We start from the raw sequence: 20,114 nt of genomic DNA, 5'->3' as shown, positions 1-20,114 counted from the left end.
TTCAGAGCAAGGCCTGGACACTTTCCCTTGAGAAAAGGCCCGTTCAAGTGTTCCGTGGGACTGATGGGTTTTGGGTTTGTCTTAAAACACAGTTCACTTTGTGAAGCTGACTGTTTCCCCACTGGGTGTCTTGGGTCCGCAGATTGAGAAATTACAGACCCAGCTGGAGAGGGAGAAGCAGAGTAACCAGGATTTGGAGATTCTGAGTGAGGAGCTGATCAAAGAGAAAGAACAGCTGCAGAGTGACATGGAGACCTTGAAGGCTGACAAAGCCCGGCAGGTAGGCATCTCTTCTGGAACCCCTGCCTACGGGAGGGAGAGTCCAGGATTTAGCCATTTCCTGGGAATCTACCAGGGAAACGTGGATTACCAGGTACTTGCCTAGCTGCAGCTCAAACCAGCAACTCTCAGTTGGCAGTGGGGGCGCATTTGCCCCCCAGGGGGACATTGGCAGTGCCTGAAGACGTTATTGATTGTCACGACTTGGGGAGGAGAGAGGAGATGCTCTTGGCATGTGGTGGGTGGAGGCCAGAGATGTGGCTAAACGTCCTGGAACACACAGCACCAGGCGTGCACGACACAGAATGATCGCGCTCTAGACGTCCGTAGTGTCACGCTGAACACCTGAGGTTTACTTGCCTCACACTGCAAGACGTCCCGGGTCGGAGGCGGTCCAGGGCTAGTGCCAGGGCTCCGTGATGCCGCGCAGGGACCAGGCCTCTTCTCCTGCTCTGTGCATCTTAGCAGTGGCTGCCACACACCCTCAAGGAATGGGAGGAAGAAGGTGGAGGGCGAGGGACAGAGGGAAACTCTCCCAGGACCTTCTGTCACATCTCATTGGCCACACCCAACACACGACCATCGCTGCCTGCGAGGGTATCAAGTATTTGAGATTTTTAGCCTCAGGAGTAGAGCAAAAAAGGGGACAGTGGGATGGTGCCACGTACGTTTGGTGAAAAGACAGGCAGGGTCCCTGCCCAGATGTGGCTTACGTAGAGGGCAGGAGGGCAGGTGATGAGCAGGGCGATTTCAGAAGTGGGCTGTTGAGGAAATAACAGAGAGAATCCTGCTGGACGTGGGCGCTGAGAAGTTGTGGTGCGAGGCTTCTCTGAGCAGCTGCTCCCTCTAAGCCCTGGAGAATGAAGAGGAGCCAGTGGTGCTGAAGGGGAGGGGGGCGTCCAGGGCACAGGGAAGATCGTGGGCAGGGTGTGCAGGAGGGGAGTGGCGTGAGGGGAGCCCACAGAGGCAGGCGGCCAGGATAAACGTACCAAGGGAATCACTTTCATTGTTTCAAGTAAGAGGGAGAGATGGGGTTTATGTTTCTACAGCATCCTGGGCACTATGAAGGCATTTTAACTTAATCTGTCTCCGTAGGAGTCTCCATGCTCTTCACCTTGTGTCCATGTTAACCCCTGGGAACATTAGGACTGGTTTTTTTTTTAATTGAAGTATAGTTCAATCCTGATGTACCACAAAGCGATTCGGGTGTGTGTGTGTGTGTGTGTGTGTGTGTGTGTGTGTGTGTGTGTGTGTGTGTGTGTGTGTGTGTGTGTGTGTGTGTGTGTGTGTGTGTGTGTGTGTGTGTGTGTGTGTGTGTGTGTGTGTGTGTGTGTGTGTGTGTGTGTATTCATTTTTCAGATTCTTTTCCATTATAGGTTATTACACGTTATTGGATACAGTTCCCCGAGCTATATAGTAGGACCATTAGGATGTTTTTTGGGTACACGATGGCATGGCCTTTTAGGGCCTACGCTTTCGTCCCCCACATTAAATCAGACTTTAGCCCCAAATCACCGAAATATGTCTGTGTGACAGCCGCTCTCTCTCCCGTCCTGTCTTCCCGCAGATCAAGGACCTTGAGCAAGAAAAGGACCACCTCAACCAGACGGTGTGGGCGCTGCGGGAGAGGTCGCAGGTCGGCAGCGAGGCCCGCGCGAAGGACATCGAGCAGGAGAACAAAACCCTGCCCCAGACGGTGACGGAGACCGGCGGCCGGCTGAGCAGGCTGGAGCTGGAGCAGCCGCAGCTGCACCGGGCCCTGGAGCAGGCGCAGGAGAGGGCGGCGCGGGCGCAGGCGCTGGAGCGGGAGCTGCGGCGGCTGGAGGAGGAGAAGGGGAGGCTGGCGCAGCGGGTGAGCTCCCTGCAGGCGGCGGGCGAGCGGGCGGACACCGCGGAGCGCGAGAGCCGCGGGCTGGCGCTGGAGAACCGGCAGCTGCGCAAGTCCCTGGACGCCCTGCAGAACGTGCAGGTGCAGCTGGCCGGCCTGGAGCGGGACAACCGGCAGCTGGACGAGGAGAACCTGGAGCTGCGCAGGATGGTGGAGGCCATGCGCTTCACGGGCGCCAAGGTGGCCCAGATGGAGCGGGAGAACCAGGAGCTGGAGCGCGAGAAGCAGGAGCTGAGGAAGAGCGTGGAGCTGCTCAAGGCGCTGGGCAAGAAGTCGGAGCGCCTGGAGCTCAGCTACCAGAGCCTGAGCGCCGAGAACCTGCGGCTGCAGCAGAGCCTGGACAGCGGCGGCCAGAAGGCGCAGGCCCTGGAGCGGGAGCTGGGGCAGCTGGAGGCCGAGAACCAGGCCCTGCAGCGCGACCTGGAGGCCCTCCGGCTCGCCCACCGGCAGCTCGAGCGGGCCGACCAGGACCGGAAGGCGCTGGAGCAGGAGGTGGCCCAGCTGGAGAAAGACAAGAAGCTGCTGGAGAAGGAGGCCCGGCGGCTGTGGCAGCAGGTGGAGCTCAAGGACGCCGTCCTGGACGACAGCTCCGCCAAGCTGTCCGCCGCCGAGAGGGAGAGCCGCGCGCTGGACAAGGAGCTGGCCCGCTGCCGGGACGCGGCCGGCAAGCTGAAGGAGCTGGAGAAGGACAACAGGGACCTCACCAAGCAGGTCACCATGCACACGAGGACGCTGACCACCCTGCGGGAGGTGAGCCGGGGGTTGTCAGGGTCACCGGGCTGCTCGACGGGTTCTTCTGGAATAGAGGGGGGCCAGGGAGAGGACCCTGGCATGTGTCCCCTGCTTCTAAACAGAATGATGCCCGAAAGCACGAGGAAGAAGTAGGAGTCACCTGTTAGGATCTTACAGCCCAGAGAAAACCGGTGCTAATAGTCTGGCGTGTTTCATTTCTTCTTTTTCCTTGTGCATTTGTGTACACACACACTTGATACTCTCCCTTCTCCATCCTAGCCCTGTTCTGTTTTTCACTTCTTATTATACCTTTTCTCATTACATTCAATAGGTTTCAAGCCATGATTTCTAATGGCTGTGAGGTGTTAGTTTTATGGACTTACTCTGATTGTTTTTTGGACATTTAGATTGTCTCTGATTTTTCCTACTATTTTAAATAGCACTAGACATCCTTGTACACATGCACCGTCACAAACATATTTATTTTCTTAGGATAAACGGCTAGAAGTAAAATTACAGGATGAAAGGGCAGGAATATTTTACAGTCTCTTGGTAAATACTTGTCTTACTCTTCCCTGCTGTTTTTTATGTGGCTTGTCTGGGCTTTCCTGCAGTGTGTTAGGGTGAGTCGCTGCTCTGGTGAACGACTGCAGCATCTGAGTGGCCCGTCCCAGAAGCCGAGTCTCCACGCACGTGGAAGTTCAGTGTGGCTGTTCACGGGCACTGGCTTCCTCCGTCACGTGGCTTGGGCGTCCCACAGTGGAGTCCTCTTCTGGCTTCTCTGCCTGTGGCAGGTAGATGAGGAAGAGAAGGACCACACTTCATGGGGCAGAATTTGGTCACAGAGCTGCACCTAACGCCCAGGGAGGCTGGGAAATGTGCTCCCGCTGTGTGCCCAGGAGGTAAAGGAAGTTGATTTGGTGAACACAGAAAGGTCTCCATGTTAAAAAAAAAGATTATCGACTGTCAGTGCAGGCAGATGAGTGCGCTCCAGGGGAGAGATACAAAACACCAACGCGACCTATAGCCCCTGCCTCTGTAAGCACAGGTTAGGTTATGCTGCGGTAACGAACGACCCTGGAGTCACAAAGGCTTATCACATCCAAGGCTGGTTTCTCTTTCACTAGAGTCCAGGTGACCCTCTGGAGAGCCTGTCCTCTGTGCTGGGGCTCAGTGGTCCAGGAGGCTTTGATCTTATAGCTCCACCATCTCAGCATGGGGTTTGGGCAGTTCCTGCAGCAGGGGAGAGACAGCTGGAAGGTTACACACCAGCCTTTCCATGCTGCAGCCAGGAAGCGACCCCGGAATGTTTGGCAAGGACTGCCCTCCGTCACACTGCTGTTCCAGGCCTTGAGGTGTGGGGGTCCTTGTGTGTGCACGTAGCCATGACATTGGGCAAAAAACGGTATAACTACCTGGAGAGCTGCAGAGGTGTGGACTAGAGTAAGTGAACCCCTAAACGAGGTCAACATCCACTTTTGAGAAGTAAATCAGAACCAGTGTTTAAAGTGAAATCTTTCTCCTCTTTATACTTTGTCTGTTCTGAGTTCTCTGCATTGAGCATTTAGTTACTGATATATTACTCCGCAGAAAAGGCAGTTACATTCACAGAATTCATACCTGCTCCTCCAAGGTCGCCAGAGATGGTATTTCAGACACACGTCTGGATGTGTTTGGAGCACGTTCGATCCTTCCTGGACACACTGCCAGGTGGTCTGGTGTCGTGAACGCTGGGGGCTGGGAAGGTGTGTTCATCCCTTCCCTTCGGAGACATCCCTGAGGTTCACCCTCCCCGTAGAACCGCCTGCGCGGCCCTCGTGACATCCAAGCCGGCCGTGACTCAAGAAGACTGCTGCTCAGGCCTGAGACGGGCCTGCGCCCAGCCCTCCTGCCGTTTCCGCTGGGCCTCTTCCCACGCTTGTCCTCGCTGTCCCCACAGGACCTGGTGCAGGAGAAGCTGAAGAGCCAGCAGCTGAGCAGTGAGCTGGACAAACTGAGCCAGGAACTGGAGAAGGTCGGCCTCCCTAAGGAGCTGCTGCTGCAGGATGAGAACAGCAACGGCGACACGTGAGGACCCCTCCCTGGGTGCAGCCCGTGCCCCGCTCCCTGCAGGCTCCACGCCCCCCACCCCAGCTCCATTTGCTCTTCACACCCAGGGGGCCTGTTGTCACATGGCGCTTTATACCCCAGTCCTCCTTCCTGGACATTCCCAGGGAGGAGTGGAAGGAGATTCTTTTGTCCAATAAAAAAGCTTCTTAAGTTTTTTCTAGTTAGGCTCTTTTTTAGAGGAGTTTTAACTTCGCAACAAAAGCGAGGGGAAGGTACAGAGGTGTCCCGTAGACCCCCTGACACGCGTACTTTACCCCACCATCAACACCCCCCACCAGAATGGTACGTGAGTTACACTCGTGAACCTGCACAGAGACATCATTGTCACCCAGAGTCCACAGCTGATATTGGGGTCACTCTTGGTGTCGCTCATTCTGGGGTTTTGACAAATGTGTAATGACGTGTATCCACCCCTAAAGCATCATACAGAGTATTTTCACTGCCCTAGAAATCCTCTGTGTTCCACCCATTCGTTCCTCTCTGCCTTCACCAGCCCTTTAATTTTTAAAATTTAATGGTTGCTGCCTTTGCCTGCAGTGCTTTCCTAAATCATCTCGCTTTTCTCATAAATCCAGGGTCTTGGACTTTTGTTGAACTCGTAACCAACATGGTGCCCTTCTGGTGTGGTGAAAAGGCCACACAGATTGACCACTTACCTAGCACTGTGATCTTGGATGGATTCCTTAACGTTTCTGAGACTCAGTTTCCCCATCTGTAAAATGGCCATAACAATACTTCCCAAAAATGGCGCCTGGAAAGCCACGGCAGTGATGTTTCATTTGGAGGTGTCCCAGATGTATCTATGCCGGGAACCTGGGGAAGGGCTCTAGATGATGGTGTTCGGCTCCTGCAGTTCTGGGCCAAATCCTGCAGCGTGATGAGAAAACCAGCTTAGTGGAGGAGGGATGAGCTGGCAGCTGGGAGACTGGGAGCTTGTGGGAGGAAGAGGCAGATAAATACTACTGTATATTTGTGTTTTTCAGGAAATACAAGATTTTGGAGAGCATAAATGAGTCAGCATTAAAAACAACACTAGCCATGAAAGAAGAAAAGATTGTGCTCTTAGAAGTGCAGATGGAAGAGAAGGCCAGTCTGAATCGCCAACTACAGAACGAGCTCCAGGTGGTAAGAGCAGCCCCTTGAGGTTAGGCCGTGGGTCATGGCTGTGAGGTCCCTGCCTCACCTGTCCCAGCCCTTCACCGGGGTAGCGGAGGGGCAGCCCGGATGCTCGTGTTCTGGAGCCGGTGTGGATGGAGTGGATGCCTGAGGCTCGGGGGAGGGAGAAGACTGGCCATGGTCACGTGGCTAAAGTTGGGACTGGGTCCCGGCCACTGCCCTTCAGTCACCTCTGCAGGGAGGGGGCAACACGGGTAGTGTGCCCTCCTCCCAAGAGCAGAGGCAGGTGTCTGGCAAGGCCGCACCACTGCCGGGCGAGGGGTCGGGTGCGCTGAGGGGGTGGGTTTGGTGCGGGGTCCCGAGCCCGGCCTCTTCCTGCCCCAAGTCCGCTTTCCTGTTCCCGCATCTGCAGGTGAAGAAGGAGTGTGAGGTCCTCAGGAAGAACCAGGAAGAGGGGAAGCAGGCGCAGAACTCTTTCAAACACCCTGTGGGCCCGTCGGTCGAGGGTCCCCTGGGGAAGGAGCCCTGGGGGCCCAGCCACAAGGAGGCCACGATGGAGCTGCTGCGCGTGAAGGACCGGGCCATCGAGCTGGAGCGCAACGTGAGTGGGGAGAGGCCGTCCTGCAGGCAGTCCTGCGGATGGAACGGGAGACCCCGTTCCGGGAGGGACCCAGTGTGTCAGAGCTGTCGAGGTTCACCCAGGTCTCGTTGGCCTCTTCTTGAGTTTCCTGGCAAGCCCTGTGAGCTCCTTTCCACTTGAGGTCCCTTCAGCCCTTCCAACTGAAGGGGCGGGTCCACGTTTTCCCTGGAGACTCGCTCTCTGCCTGCCGGCACATCGCTCCGGCCTTGGAGCGGCTACACCAGCACTGTTTCCGGTGTGTGTTCTGTGTTTCGGTGCTCTACAAGGGCCAACAACCACAGTCTGCCACCTGTTTTCTTTTTTTTTTTTCTTTTTATAAATTTATGTATTTATTTTATTTATTCGCTGCGTTTGGTCCTCACTGCTGTGCGTGGGCTTTCTGTAGTTGCGGAGTGTGGGGTCAGTAGTTGTGGCTCGTGGGCTCTAGAGCGCAGGCTCAGTAGCTGTGGCGCACGGGCTTAGTTGCTCTGCGGCACGTGGGATCTTCCCGGACCAGGGTTTGAACCCACGTCCCCTGCATTGGCAGGCGGATTCTTAACCATTTTGCTACCAGGGACGCCTCCGCCACCTGTTTTCCTAAATACGGTTTTATCGGCCCACAGACACACCCTGTGCTTACGTATCGTGTGGGGCTGCCGTCCGCGCGGCGATGGCAGGGGTCAGAGGTTGAGGTAGAGACCACGTGGCCGGCAAACCCCAAAATATTTTCTGTCTAGCCCTTTACAGAGCATGTTTGTCCATCCATGTCTAAACCCCTGATCTCCCAACAACCTTATAAAGTAGATAGTGACGATTTTCCTCTGACAGATGAGAAAGGTGAGACAGAATTTAAGAGACTTGTCCCTAAGCGCCCTGCTGGTAGGGGACAGCACAGGACCACACCCCATGCGTCCTGGCCCAGCCGGTGGCATGTTTTACTCCATCTTTATCCGTCTCAGGGAGCGTGAACCTCCTTGTCCTACCCACTGTCACCTCTGAGTGGAGTGAGGCCGTGGCCGCAGGCTCTGACTTCCTCTTCTGCTCAGGGAGAAGCTCACAGACATGCGTTCTCAGGGTGGTCAACAGAAAACAGAAAAGCGTACAAGACAGAAAGGATGAAGCAGCTTTAACTCCAGCTCACCCTTGCCTCACACGTACATGTTCAAGTTCTTTGCAATATCCCCATCATGTGTATTCATTTCTATCTCAAAAGCACATACGAAAAAAATTTTTTTTTCCAATTCTCTTGACTTCCCAAAAGGGAAAACGTGACACCTCTCCCCTAGTGGATTCTGGCTTTGGCCCCCAAAGCATGAACTCTTGAGGCTTCCTTACGACCCAAGTCCCTGCAGCCGTGAGCAGGTACGGAGCTGGTGTCTGATCGGCCTTACGCTTCCCCCTCCCCCAGAACGCGGCTCTGCAGGCGGAGAAGCAGCTGCTCAAGGAACAGCTGCAGCACTTGGAGACCCAGAACACGGCCTTCAGCGGTCAGATACTGACGCTGCAGAAGCAGAGCGCCTTCCTGCAGGAGCACAACACCACGCTGCAGACGCAGACGGCCAAGCTGCAGGTGAGGGCACGGCTGGGCAGCTCTCCGGGGAGGATGCTCCCTGTCTCCTCGAGACCGGCCCCAGCGCTCTGACGACTCCTGATCAGCAAGAAGAAGCAGGGCAGAGTTCTAGATTTTGTTTTATTTTTGATAAGACTTATTGTAAACCGAGGTTCCTAGCCTCAGGGTCTTTGAAGATGGTTTTCACTGATTGAACACATGGCTATCCAGGCTAAAAAAGTTTATTTCCCTGCTTTCACTTGTAGTCTTGTCTATTTCCCAAAGTCTGTTTCTTGAGATGTTGTCAGGAGTAACTTGGAAAAGAGGCTCTGGGATCAAATAAGTTTGGTTCAACAGAGTCAAGCACATTTCTTCACTGTAGGACCTGGCAGAGCCTTTTTCAAGCGAATGTGAATTTTTAATCTCCGCGAATGAGGTGGGCTCCCGGGCTGTTGAGAGCATCTAGCCAAACGAGTGTTCTGGGCCACACATTTTAGGGTATTGGTTTTTACCATTAATAGATTGTAGGAAAAATAAATGATCATTTATTGCGGTTTCTGAGAAAGGTGTTTGAAAGTATGTAACTTATGGGTCAGGGACAATACATAGGAGACTAGGTGGCAAAGAGGCTGGGGTTTGTTCTAGTAAAAACTATATACTGGTTTGTAGTTTTGTTCTTGTTGGGGTTTTGGTTGTGGTTGCCGTATATTTGGTCTTGATAGCAAGATGATTCTGACCTGAGAATGAGTTAGGAAGTGTTCCCTTCTCCTAAATTTCTGATAATTTTAGATGTTGGATGGGTGTTCTGTAAGTATCAATTAGGTTGAGGTTAAAGTAGGTTGTTCAGGTATTTTGTATCCTCAGTGATGCTGTATCTTTTAAAAATGGGCTTTTTAAAGTATTCAAAGAGGGTATCCAAGGAGCTTATTCAGAGAGAGGACCAAATTTGCCCCACAAGGCCACATCTGTGGAGAGGGGCTCAGGACTTAAGCACCGTGTGACAATCTCTCGATGCTGTCTGGCCTCCTCCAGCAGTTCCTTAAGTCCTGGCAGATGTGTCCTCGGCCCCAGCGGGGTCTCACCTGCCCGGGGGTCCCTGTCACCTCGGTTCCACCTCCAGCCTGTTCTCCTTCTCGGCAGGTGGAGAATTCCACTCTGAGCTCCCAGAGCGCCTCGCTCACCGCGCAGTACGCGCTGCTGCAGAACCAGCAGACGGCCAAGGAGAGCGAGGCGGAGAACCTGCAGAAGCAGCAGGAGCAGCTGACGGCCGCCTACCAGGCCCTGCTGCAGGACCACGAGCACCTGGGCGCGCTCCACGAGCGGCAGTCCGCGGAGTACGAGGCCCTCATCCGCCAGCACAGCTGCCTGAAAACGCTGCATCGCAACCTGGAGCTGGAGCACAAGGAGCTCGGGGAGAGGTGTGTGCTGGCGGGGCGGGTCACCCCAGGGTTCACATCCCCACCTCTGCTCCGCGCACCTCGGGTCTCCTCTTGGCCTGCAGCTTCACACTGTCTGGGGCGCTGGAACTTTCCAGAAGGGAAGTAAACCAGAGGCACCATTAGCGATTTGGAGTTCGTGCAGCTGGAGACAGAGTGGCCGGAGGATCCCAGGTGGACACGGCGCGTGCGTCATGGCCAGTCCTGGCTCAGGGAAACCTGTCGTTGGTGTGGGGTCCCTGCTCCCCTAAGGATTCTCTTCTCCCCTCCCTTTTCTCTCCAAACCAAGAATAAGGAGGAAGGTCACCACAGCTGCCAGTTTGCAGTGACGCATCTTACCCTGGCTTCTTAGTTCTTTTCTTGCCTGTCAAGGTCTGGGCTGTTTTTTTTTTTAACCTTTAATTTTAAGTATATAGAAAGTAAACAGAATGGTATAGTGAAACCCCTATATACCCACGACGGGCTTCTGCAGTTATCACTATTTTGCCATCCTCATTTCATCTTTACCTCCTGTTCTCCAGCCCCACACTCTTCTTTTTTCATAGGTAAAATTTACAAAGTCTTAACTTTGCACTCGTGACAAATCAGGGTCCTGGGTTTTGTGTGCGTTCCATCAGCCGTCATTTCCTGAGCTCCTGCCCTGGCACATCCTAGATTGTTCCAGGCCCCTGGGCGAGGGAGGCAGGACCCAGAGTCTGGGGGCAGGTGTGGTGTGCACGTGGCTCTAATGCGGGAGGGAGAGGCTCTCAAACTCTTGACATGGGTGGGTGAGGGGGAGCACTTGTCCTTGTCCTGTGCTTGTGAGATGGCCCTGCTGACAGATGTCTCCCTTCACTCAGCCTCAGGATGCTAAGTAAAGCTGAAATGCGGGGCATTTCATCACAGACCTGGGGGGGGGTTGAGCCAGCAAAGCCGCCTCGTGAGGGCCTCTGATGATGCGGTGGGCATGGGGCTGACAGTGTTCATTTCCCGCTCACCCCATTTATCCACACTCACTCGGTGCTTTTTGCCTCTGTCTGGAGTCGTCCACCCCCTGGATCATCCACCCAAATCTCCGTCCTTCAGGGGCTACTGAGACATCTGTTCCTGTAAGATTGTTCCTTTCAGCCCAAATGAGCATCTTCTGCCTCCTCCTGCATGCATCCCGTATCCATGCGACACTTCATAAACACCTGCTGTGGACGTGGTGCTGTGTCTAGACGTGGTAGGGGAGGCACCCAGTTGACTAATGATGCGGAGTGAGAAGTGTTCGCTCAACTCTGAAGCTAGCACGGCAACCCAGCACTCACCAGGCACTCACATGTGCTATTATATGGAAAAATAATGTCTTATGATATTCTTCGTGTATGTTCAGCTGGGGAAGTTTTTTGTGGGTGGAATTTGAACTGGCTCTGAAGGAAGAGTTCATTGTTGCCTTTCCTGTAGCTCTTTGCTCAGTACAGCACAGAACCACTGCGTTACCCAGTACTTTGTTGGACAGAGGCTGGAGACCCCTTGGGTCTGTCCACGGCAGGGCTACAGGTTCAGGAGTCTGGGTACCTGGAACACAGGGATGATGGCTCTACATTCATTTCATTTGACACTTAAATCGGACTCTCACTCATTCATTCTCTTAACAGGCATTTACTGTGCCTCCTACCAGGGACTCAGTGGTGAGCCAGACTCTCCCAGGTTCTGTTCTGCAGTGGGGTGGTTACTCATAGTCAGAGAGATGTTTGCTCAGTGAGCTTTTCCAAGATGTTACCACAGGGAAGCGGGAGTCGGGGACCCTAATGGTCAGCTCATGGCCCTGGTTTGTCAGACCTTGGATGACTTTTCTCAGAATAGTTAGCCTGGATGAATTGTTAGCCTGAAAGCCAGGCAGAGCCCCACGCCCAGCACCGTGTCAGGGATCCTCTGCCTTGAAGCTAAAGGCCACACAAATGTCTGTCTTTAAACAGCTGCCTGAGCAAGTTTCCAAGCTTGGTTCCCGCACAAGTCTGGGCTCTAGTCAGGTGGTCCAAGTACAGCTAATGTGAGGACAGGTGGGGTCAGGTGAGGTCTGGAGACTCTGGGTGTAGGGGCTCTTGAGTCATCAGGAGCTTGGAAGGTTCCAGCAGGTGGGAGGAACAGCCTGGGCTTATTAGGGACTCTTGTCCTTGTGCTCTGCTGCCCTCCAGAGACAGCTGTGCAGTATCCTGTGCAGAGAGACAGAGGAGAAAGGACAAAGAGGCAAATGAAAGGTGGGGGAGAGGAGGGGGAGGGTGAAGTCTGAGTCAGGAGAGCTGTGTGTGTGTGTGAGTGAGTGTGTGTGTGTGTGTGTGTATATGAATGAGTGAGAATGTGTGTGAGTGTAAGAACAACTGCCCGCTGACAGCTGCCCAGGCCCCGGCGGCCCCCCCAGGTAAGCCTCTGCCCCCCACATGAGGCCGACAAGAGCAGGGAGGGCTCCCAGGGGAGGGGGAGGGCTCACCCCATCCCCAGTGAGCAGGGATTTGCTGTTAGAGTAACTGTCATGTGCAGTGGAATTCAGCTGTTTATTTTGTGGTTTCGTTTAGGTCTGTTTGTGTTTCGCGAACCACCTGGTAGCTTATCTGTACTCCCTAAGAGAAGGGCGTGGGGTTCAGAGGATGTCGTCATCCTAGAGTTCCAGGTGGCCGAGGGAGGAAGGCTGCGGTGACAGGGAGTCGGGGATCGTGGAGGTGTGTCGGGTGGGAGGAAGAGGCCTCCTGGCTCCGGGGCCAGAGGAGATCCCCGAGCCGCCCTGTCTGGGCGCTGGTCCCCACGGAGCTGGCCCCCACGCCTCTCCCCGCCGCCACCTTTCTGATTCCCTGCCATCTAGCCTCACTCCCCCCAGAGGAGGCTTCGCGGGCTTCCAGGGTGTGCGTTACCTGTGGGAAAAGAAGACCCGGGACGGGCTGCAAGCGGTGTGTCCCCAACACAGGCACAGCGACATGCTGAAGCACAAGGCGGAGCTGGACGAGCTGGAGAAGGTGTTGAGCGCCGAGAGGGAGGCTCTGCAGCAGGAGCAGAGGACGAGCGCCGTGGCCGCGAGCGAGAACCAGAGGCTGCGGGAGGAGCTGGACAGGTAGACGCCGGGGCCTGGGCAGGGGGGGACGTGGGGGATGTGGGGGCTACCTGCCCGCGGGCACAGCATCTCCCTCAGCACCCGCTGAGCAGAGGTCAAGGGAGTCCACAGTCAAAGAGTGGTGTATTTTGCATCCCCTGTCATGCTAACAGCTGGATGGTAATGAGGTCAGAGGGATGGTGGTGGGATGGAAGGACCAGTGTGGTACCCGGGGACAGCGCGTCGTCTAAGCTGGGGACGGGTCTAAGCGTGTCCTCACCTCCCGCCCCGAGATGACGGTGATTGTCAGCCACGGGTACATTTCGTCACCTCACGGGCTTCCTGTTTGTGACTTCACCTCCTTGCTAACATTTACCGGGGAGCCCCAGATCAGGGCTCGTGGAGTTTTCGTGGGCATGCCATGAAAGGGTGCGAGACATTCAAGTCCCCGAGGCACGCATCTCCAGCTGAGGGCGAACAAGGTATTTGACCCCTGCAGCCCATGCTGCAAACGAGCATCCTTTTTGTGGCCTGTCCAGTGCCATGGTTTTTGTATTTTTGTGCTTTGGGGTGATGATTTCACTGTTTCAAAGGGCCCCCAGGCAGAGTGCTGTCTTGGGTTCCTAAGTGCAGGGCTATTACGTACATTGTGGAGAATATATATGGTAGATAAGCTTCCTTCATGTGTGAGTTACAGTGCTGTCGGCTGTGAGTACATCACATGAGGATGTCTTTAAACAGAAACTACATAAAACAAGGTATGTCTCAGTCAGCTGACAAAAATGAGTGACCAGGCTTATGGAAACCCACCCCAGTGTTTCCCCCTAAGAGCTAATGTAGTGTCTTGGGGACCTTATTGAATATTACTACCAAGAGTAACGAGAATCTATGGAACTGTTATCCTTTTTTAAAAAAAAAACACAGATGAGGAAAGAGACTGAGGTTAAATGCCTTGTTGAGGGCTGGTGCGATGGCAGAGTCTCTGGAACGGCCCTGGGATGCTGGTTCCTCCCCATGTCCTTGTGTTAACATGGACCAGGGGCTACACGCTCAGGTGCCAGGCAGGTGAAGAGTGCCAGTGGTAGACCAGGCAGCGCCATGAAGAGTATACACCGTCTAAATGTTGTCAGCTCGGAGGCAGACCTGGGACCTCCAGATTATCCCTTTATCTATGCTTTTTCTCTTAAGATAAGCTGGACATTTGTGTGTTGATGTGAAGCTTGCAAAATTTTAAGTGTTCACCCACTAATTCATTTAAAAAAACACAAAAAAACAACTGTGGGCCAAACCAGACACATCTGTGTCTAAAGTGAGTCCATGAGCCCCTGGTCCTTTGAGCTTTCTGTTATAAATCTTCCCCTGAGAAAGCCCAGTTGGATAACAGTTATTACAATGATGATACTTTTAGTAGATTTACGTAACACCCCAGCAGCTCATGTTTTATTTATCTCAGGAGTTGAAATTAGAAAGAGGCTTGGAATTGGGAAGAAGAGCTGGGCATAGACAAAGAGTTTTAGAGCAAAAATGTTCTGGTTCGGTGTTTTAAAAAAAAAAAAGGTTTAAACAGCAGAACCCTTTTTTCCAAGTAGGCAGGTATGCCAAAGCCTTAAATACAAAACAGATCGTTTAACAGTGATGCTCTGTTGAAGCAGGTGTCTGAGCCTGCCTGTTCTGTCTCCCCCAGTGCAAGGTGGGGACACAAGGGGTACCTTCATAGAACCCTAAGAACACAGTTTGCAAACTGCTGATTTTGTTCAACTCCCTTATTGTGAGGCCCAGAGAGGTTGTGGTTTGGCCTAAGGTTGCACAGCTGGGACAGGGCCTGGAAGCACTCTTCAGGCCTCAGCCCTGTGGCTCTCCACCCCCCCAGGGTCAATTTCCTGCACCACCAGCTGAAGGGGGAGTATGAGGAGCTGCACACCCACACCAAGGAGCTGAAAACCTCACTGAACAACTCGCAGCTGGAGCTGAACCGCTGGCAGGCCCGGTTCGACGCGCTGAAGGAGCAGCACCAGAGCATGGACATCTCGCTGACCAAGCTGGACAACCACTGCGAGGTGAGGCCTGGGGCTGGGCGGGGCCTCAGGACACTGGGACAAGTCCCCTGGGGGGACAGCCTTGGGCTCAGCGGGGTCGCAGTGGGTCCTTCTTGGCATCTGTGCTCAAAGACTGTGTGTGAGGTGGTCCAGAGGCCGAGAGGAGACCAGAGGCCTGTGAAAGGGGGCCGGACACCACGATGGGTAGGAATGCGTTAGAAAACACCTTTGCATCTGACCTTTGCTTTTTGCAAAGGGTCAGAGCAGGCACGCGGAAACAGCCGAGTGCTGTTTTATTTCTGTCCTCTTGGCTGTGTCCACGCTGTTGTTCCATTTCTTTTCATGTTGTAGCCACACTGTTCTAGAGAAAAGGCACAGATTTTCCTCCGTGCTTGGGTTTGGCCAACGGACTCCTGATCGCGGGTAGTTGGAGTGGAGCTTGCGTACAAATCCCCCGGTGTCCGAAGGGGCAGACCTCTGCTTTCTGGTGCACTAGGATGGAAAGTACCTTCTTAAGCAGCAGACCCTTCTCAGATGAAACTGTAAGCAGACCCCAGGACAGATAAGACAGGCAAAGTAGGTGGGGGGGGGGGGGGCAGGGAAGAGCCACTGGGTCCTGCCCCAGCTCAGGGGCGGCCTGGGACAGCCAGGACCCTGGACACAGCTCTTTTTGCCCTTTGTTTGTTGAGAAACACCCTGAGGGGCCTTTTCCTTTGAGCTCATGGTAGCCCTGTGGGATATGTCACAGATGAGGAAGCAGAGGCCAGGGTGCTGCGATGCCCGAAGGCCCCTCTGGGCTGGGGCCCGTGGAGGAGGCGGGGGCCAGGACACAGGCAAACGCTGCCCGAGGGAGCCGTGCCACCACGGGCTGTGCCCCACAGGGCAGTGCTTCAGGACTGCCAAGGGGACTTTAGGCCAGGGCCTGCAGTCTGTCTCAGGCCAAACCTTGTCGCTTTCCCACTTACACCAACCGTGGTAAACATATTCTAGAGCAAGAGCTGGCCATCCTCAACCCCAAACTAAAATCCAGCCTCCAAACCTGTTTCTGTACAGCTATGAACTAAGCGTGGCTTTTACGTTTTATAATGGTTGAGAAAGTGGAAAAAAAAAAAAATTTTTGTGGCAAGCACAAATGGTATAACACTTAAATGTCAGTGTCCACAAGTAAAGTTTTATTGGACACGGTCACACCTGTGCATTTACATATTGTCTCTGGCTGTTTTCCTGCTGCAACAGCAGAGTTGAGTGGTTGCAACAGAGACCACCGTCTGGCCTGGAAAGCCTAAAATTTGCTCCTGTTTACGGGAGATGTGTGCCAACCCTCATCTAGAATGGAGCCGGCCGCTAGAAATAATAAGTAGCCACCAGATGTAATTTAAAATTTTCTAGTGCCCACATTAAAAAAGTAAAAGGAAAAAAAAAATAAAGTAAGAGGAAACAGGTCGGATTAATTCTAAGTAGTATATCAATATTTTGTTCAGTCAGTATATCTAAAATATTTCCACATGTGACCACAAAAAACTCATGAGATATTTCATTCGTTTTTTTTAAATTTTATTCATTTATTTATTTTTGCCTGCCTTGGGTCTTTGTTGCTATGCTCGGGCTTTCTCTTGTTGCAGCGAGCGGGGGCTACTCTTTGTTGCAGTGCACGCGCTTCTTATTGCAGTGGCTTCTCTTGTTGCGGAGCATGGGCTTTAGGTGTGCAGGCTTCAGTAGTTGCACCATGTGGGCTCAGTAGCTGTAGCACACAGGCTTAGTTGCTCTGTGGCATGTGGGGGAATCTTCCCAGACCAACGCTCGAACCCGTGTCCGCTGCATCGGCAGGCAGATTCTTAACCACTGCGCCACCGGGGAAGTCCCTCATTTGTTGTTTTCTGTTGTTTTTTGTTTTTTCGTTTTTAAGTTCAGTCTTTAGGAGCTGCTGTATTTTCCCTTGTGGTGCATCTCAGCGCGGACTGGCTGCATTTTAAGTGTTCAGCGGCCACGCGTTGCCCGCGGCTCTCGGATCAGACAGCACAGCTGCCCGGGGAAGTGGCCATTTGGGTCTTTTCGAGTTGTCACGAGTGCAGATGATACTGAGATGGACATCTTGGCACACACGGCCTCTTCCTTCTTTTGGAAGCTAGATTCCCAGCAGCAGACTCACGGGGTCGCCCAGTGTTTAAGACATTGCTGGTCTGTGTTTTAGCTGCTCTCCCGCCTGAAGGGGAACTTGGAGGAAGAAAATCATCACCTCCTGAGCCAGATCCAGCTGCTGAGCCAGCAGAACCAAATGCTTCTGGAACAGAACTTGGAGAACAAGGAGCAGTACCACGAGGAGCAGAAGCAGTACATGTAAGGGGCCCGGGTGGGGGGCGCCCGTCGACACAGGGGTCCTGGCTTCCCTGACCAAGACCTGCCCCGTTCTGGGCAGGAACAGCCCCGGGGCCTGTCCGTGTCCTGAGGGCAGGGGCAGGCCGTCTTAGCAGCCTGTCCTCTCTCTCTCCCTCTTTCCCTGGAGCAGTTCTGGGTTTCTGCAAGTGGTGGTGGCGGCGGTTGGCTTTCGTTTGCTTTTTAAAGGCTCTGCCCACCGCCAGAAGCTTGTTAGTCTGCTTTTGGAATTAAGTGCACTTCTAAAAATGCAACCGTGCCCGCAAGAAGTATCTCAGGGAAAGAATTCCAGTCAAAGCCTGAGCACAGGTGCTGTAACCGGACTCTTTCTCGCCTGTGCCTGGGTTCCCTGGTCGTCTGGAGGGGGGGGTTACTGGTGCGCTGCGGTATTTATTTATGCCGTGGGCCCTGCAAGGTGCACAGTGGCCTGGTAACCAGGAAAGGGGGTGGGGGGGGGTGTGAACAGAGCTGTGTCCATACCAGACAGAGGTTGAGGCACTTCACAGAGCTGCAGAGGGAAGAGTTGGGGTTCTGCTGACGCAGGATGGGGAGAACGCTGGGCAGGTGGGGGGATGTGAAGGTGGAGCACGGCAGGGTCTGGGTGCGGGGAACGTGCAGGAGCCTCAGGGGAGGAGGCTGGAGGAGGGGGCTCGCCTGCCTGGCTGACGAGGCGGGATTCACTGGGAGGTGTTTAGGGGGTGCTGGGCCGGCGGGGCCTAGAGAGCTGCCAGAGATGAGGTCGAGAGGGAGAGCCTGGTCCCGGGAACTTCGTGATCTGGAAGTAGGATAATGCAGGATGCGTCCATGGATCCGGGGGGTTCCAGGGCTCTGCTGTTGCGGTTGAACCATCCTTGCTCGCGGGCGGGACCGGCTGGCCAGCGTGGGGAAGGCGAGAGGAGACAGGCTGCAGAGGGACGTGGTCACGGTCCCAGCTCTCCACTGTCATGACGTTATTTTCCCAGCTTCCTCTGCTCCTCCAGAGGTGGCTCGCCACCTACCAGAAGAGGGTTTATATTGAAAACCACCCTGTAATTTCGGGGTGGAAATGACCATTGCCTGGAGCTGGCCCCCTATAATCCAGCTGACAGTGATTGCCAGCAGACGCTGGGCAGGCGCTAACTAGCAGAGCAGGCGCCTGGACCCCGGGGGGATGAGTGGATGACAGGTCTGCGTTAGAGAGCGTCTGCAGAGGGCCGGGAGCTGGCAGGCTTCCCGGAGGCTGCTCTGAGCGGAGCACTGTGCCCGGGCCGGGAGGGGCACGGGGCCTGCTCCCTGCGTCTGTGTGTGTCTGGGGCGAACCCAGCCATGAAAGCACTCCCAAGCGTAAGGCCAAGCGGCTCAGCCGTGAGGACAGAACAACAGATGACAGACGTCGAGCCGTGGGGGCCTGGGAGCTGCGAGGGTCAGGGCCCGGTGGCTCACAAAGCTGCCACTTGTTACGATATGCCCCCTTCGTGGGGGACTCTTGGGAACGTCCCCAGTTTGGGTGGAACCTTGACAGCTTCTTGACGGAAAGAAGCCTGAGCAGTTAGCTCTGGCCCAGAGGCCTCGTTTTCCAGTGAGGAAACCAAGGGTCCGAGCTGTGAAGCCCACACCGGATGTGAGAGGCTGGAGGGCACAGGAGTCGGCGGCCCCGTGGGCGGTGGCATACGGAGTCCACCTGCGTGACTTCCTGAGATAAAACCACCTCCTTCATGTCAGGAAGGCCAGAATCTCCCTCCCAGGAAGCAGAGGTGCCCTCTGGCAGCCCAAGGTTCAAGAGGTGTCTCTTTGGTCTTTTCTGTGTTTTTGAAAATACAAACTGGTTCGCAGCATTTACAGATCAGGAGCGTTTGCTTCATAATCTGAGTTTCTGGGGTGGGGAGGGGGAGGGAGGTCCGACAGGGAGGGGATAGATGTATACATACAGCTGATTCACTTTGTGGTACAGCAGAATCTAACATAACTATAAAGCAATCATACTCCAATTTAAAAAAATCCAAGTGTCTGGCTCCTCTGGAAAACGGGAAGGTGCACACGCCAGCCCCGGCCGCGATCTGCTGGGGCGGCTTGAGTGTGTCGCCGTCCCCACCGCCCGCCCTGGTCTTCCCAGACCCGCTCTTCTCCTCGTCGTCTGTCTGGACCCTGAAAGCTTTTGCGTGTGTTCCCATGAAAGTTTTATCAGAAACCAAAGCTGGAATGGGTGCAGGTCAGAGGTCTGAATTTGCTGAAGTGACTTTTTCAACCTTGATGCCCCCCCGCCTCCCTGAGAGCAGACGTCTCCCATCACCAAGGTCTTGCTGATGCGCACGCCCGGGGCTGGCCCGAGTCTGACCTTGGGGTGTCCCTCACCCGGGATGACCTGGCCGGAAACTCCTTGCTTCCGAGCTTGGGTTTTCAGACGGGTCTGGGTTTGCTCCCTCGAGTTCCCTCACAGCTGGGTCCTGGGCGCTGCAGCAGGCCGCCTCAAGGCCTTAGGGCTTCCTGGACCCACGTCAGACGCTTCCATTCACACATTCCTGACCCAGCGACCGCGACAGGTTGAGCACCGTGATGTCTGCTGGGCCAGGTCCCCACCCGAGCTGGTAAGTTCATCTGTTCAGTTTGAAACCGGCTTGATCGCCTTTCCCCTGTCTTCACAGAGACAAGTTAAATGCCTTACGGAGACATAAGGAAAAACTGGAAGAAAAAATCATGGATCAGTACAAGTTCTATGATCCCGCTCCGAAGAAGTGAGTTGATTTAAGCTTCAGGGACTTCAACACAGAGCAGACAGCCTTCCTTGTTCAAGTCCAGGGTGCAAACTTTGGCAGGGCCCGTGTCTTCCACGGTGGCAGGTCACCTGTGTGGCACAGCCCTGCCACAGCAGAGAGGTTTTAGAATTTCTTTCAGACCCGTGCTCGTGCCCCAGCTTGTCCTGTGACAGGTGGCGAACGCCTGTTGACCCTGAGG

General features: G+C 54.4%; 1 protein-coding gene across 7 annotated transcripts in view; it reads left to right on the top strand.

The window, feature by feature from the left end:
* Positions 1 to 20,114, top strand: part of CCDC88C (coiled-coil domain containing 88C) — a 130,477-nt gene that overhangs the window by 90,950 nt on the left and 19,413 nt on the right. For all 7 annotated transcript variants that reach the window (XR_009053288.1, XR_009053287.1, XR_009053289.1 and 4 more), the window contains exons 14-24: positions 143 to 280; positions 1,847 to 2,917; positions 4,839 to 4,966; positions 5,992 to 6,133; positions 6,537 to 6,725; positions 8,152 to 8,313; positions 9,433 to 9,710; positions 12,652 to 12,795; positions 14,645 to 14,831; positions 17,002 to 17,147; positions 19,805 to 19,894. Coding sequence is in view for 4 of the 7 variants with exons in the window: in XM_057732671.1 (XP_057588654.1) it covers positions 143 to 280; positions 1,847 to 2,917; positions 4,839 to 4,966; positions 5,992 to 6,133; positions 6,537 to 6,725; positions 8,152 to 8,313; positions 9,433 to 9,710; positions 12,652 to 12,795; positions 14,645 to 14,831; positions 17,002 to 17,147; positions 19,805 to 19,894 (2,675 nt within the window). In the remaining 3 variants the exon portion in view is untranslated. The remainder of the gene's footprint in view (positions 1 to 142; positions 281 to 1,846; positions 2,918 to 4,838; positions 4,967 to 5,991; positions 6,134 to 6,536; positions 6,726 to 8,151; positions 8,314 to 9,432; positions 9,711 to 12,651; positions 12,796 to 14,644; positions 14,832 to 17,001; positions 17,148 to 19,804; positions 19,895 to 20,114) is intronic.

The sequence above is a fragment of the Hippopotamus amphibius genome, chromosome 4 (assembly GCF_030028045.1).
Source record: "Hippopotamus amphibius kiboko isolate mHipAmp2 chromosome 4, mHipAmp2.hap2, whole genome shotgun sequence".
NCBI classification, from domain to species: Eukaryota; Metazoa; Chordata; class Mammalia; order Artiodactyla; family Hippopotamidae; genus Hippopotamus; species Hippopotamus amphibius.
The sequence above is the reverse complement of the archived record's forward strand: the minus strand, read 5'-3'. Positions and strand labels throughout refer to the sequence as shown.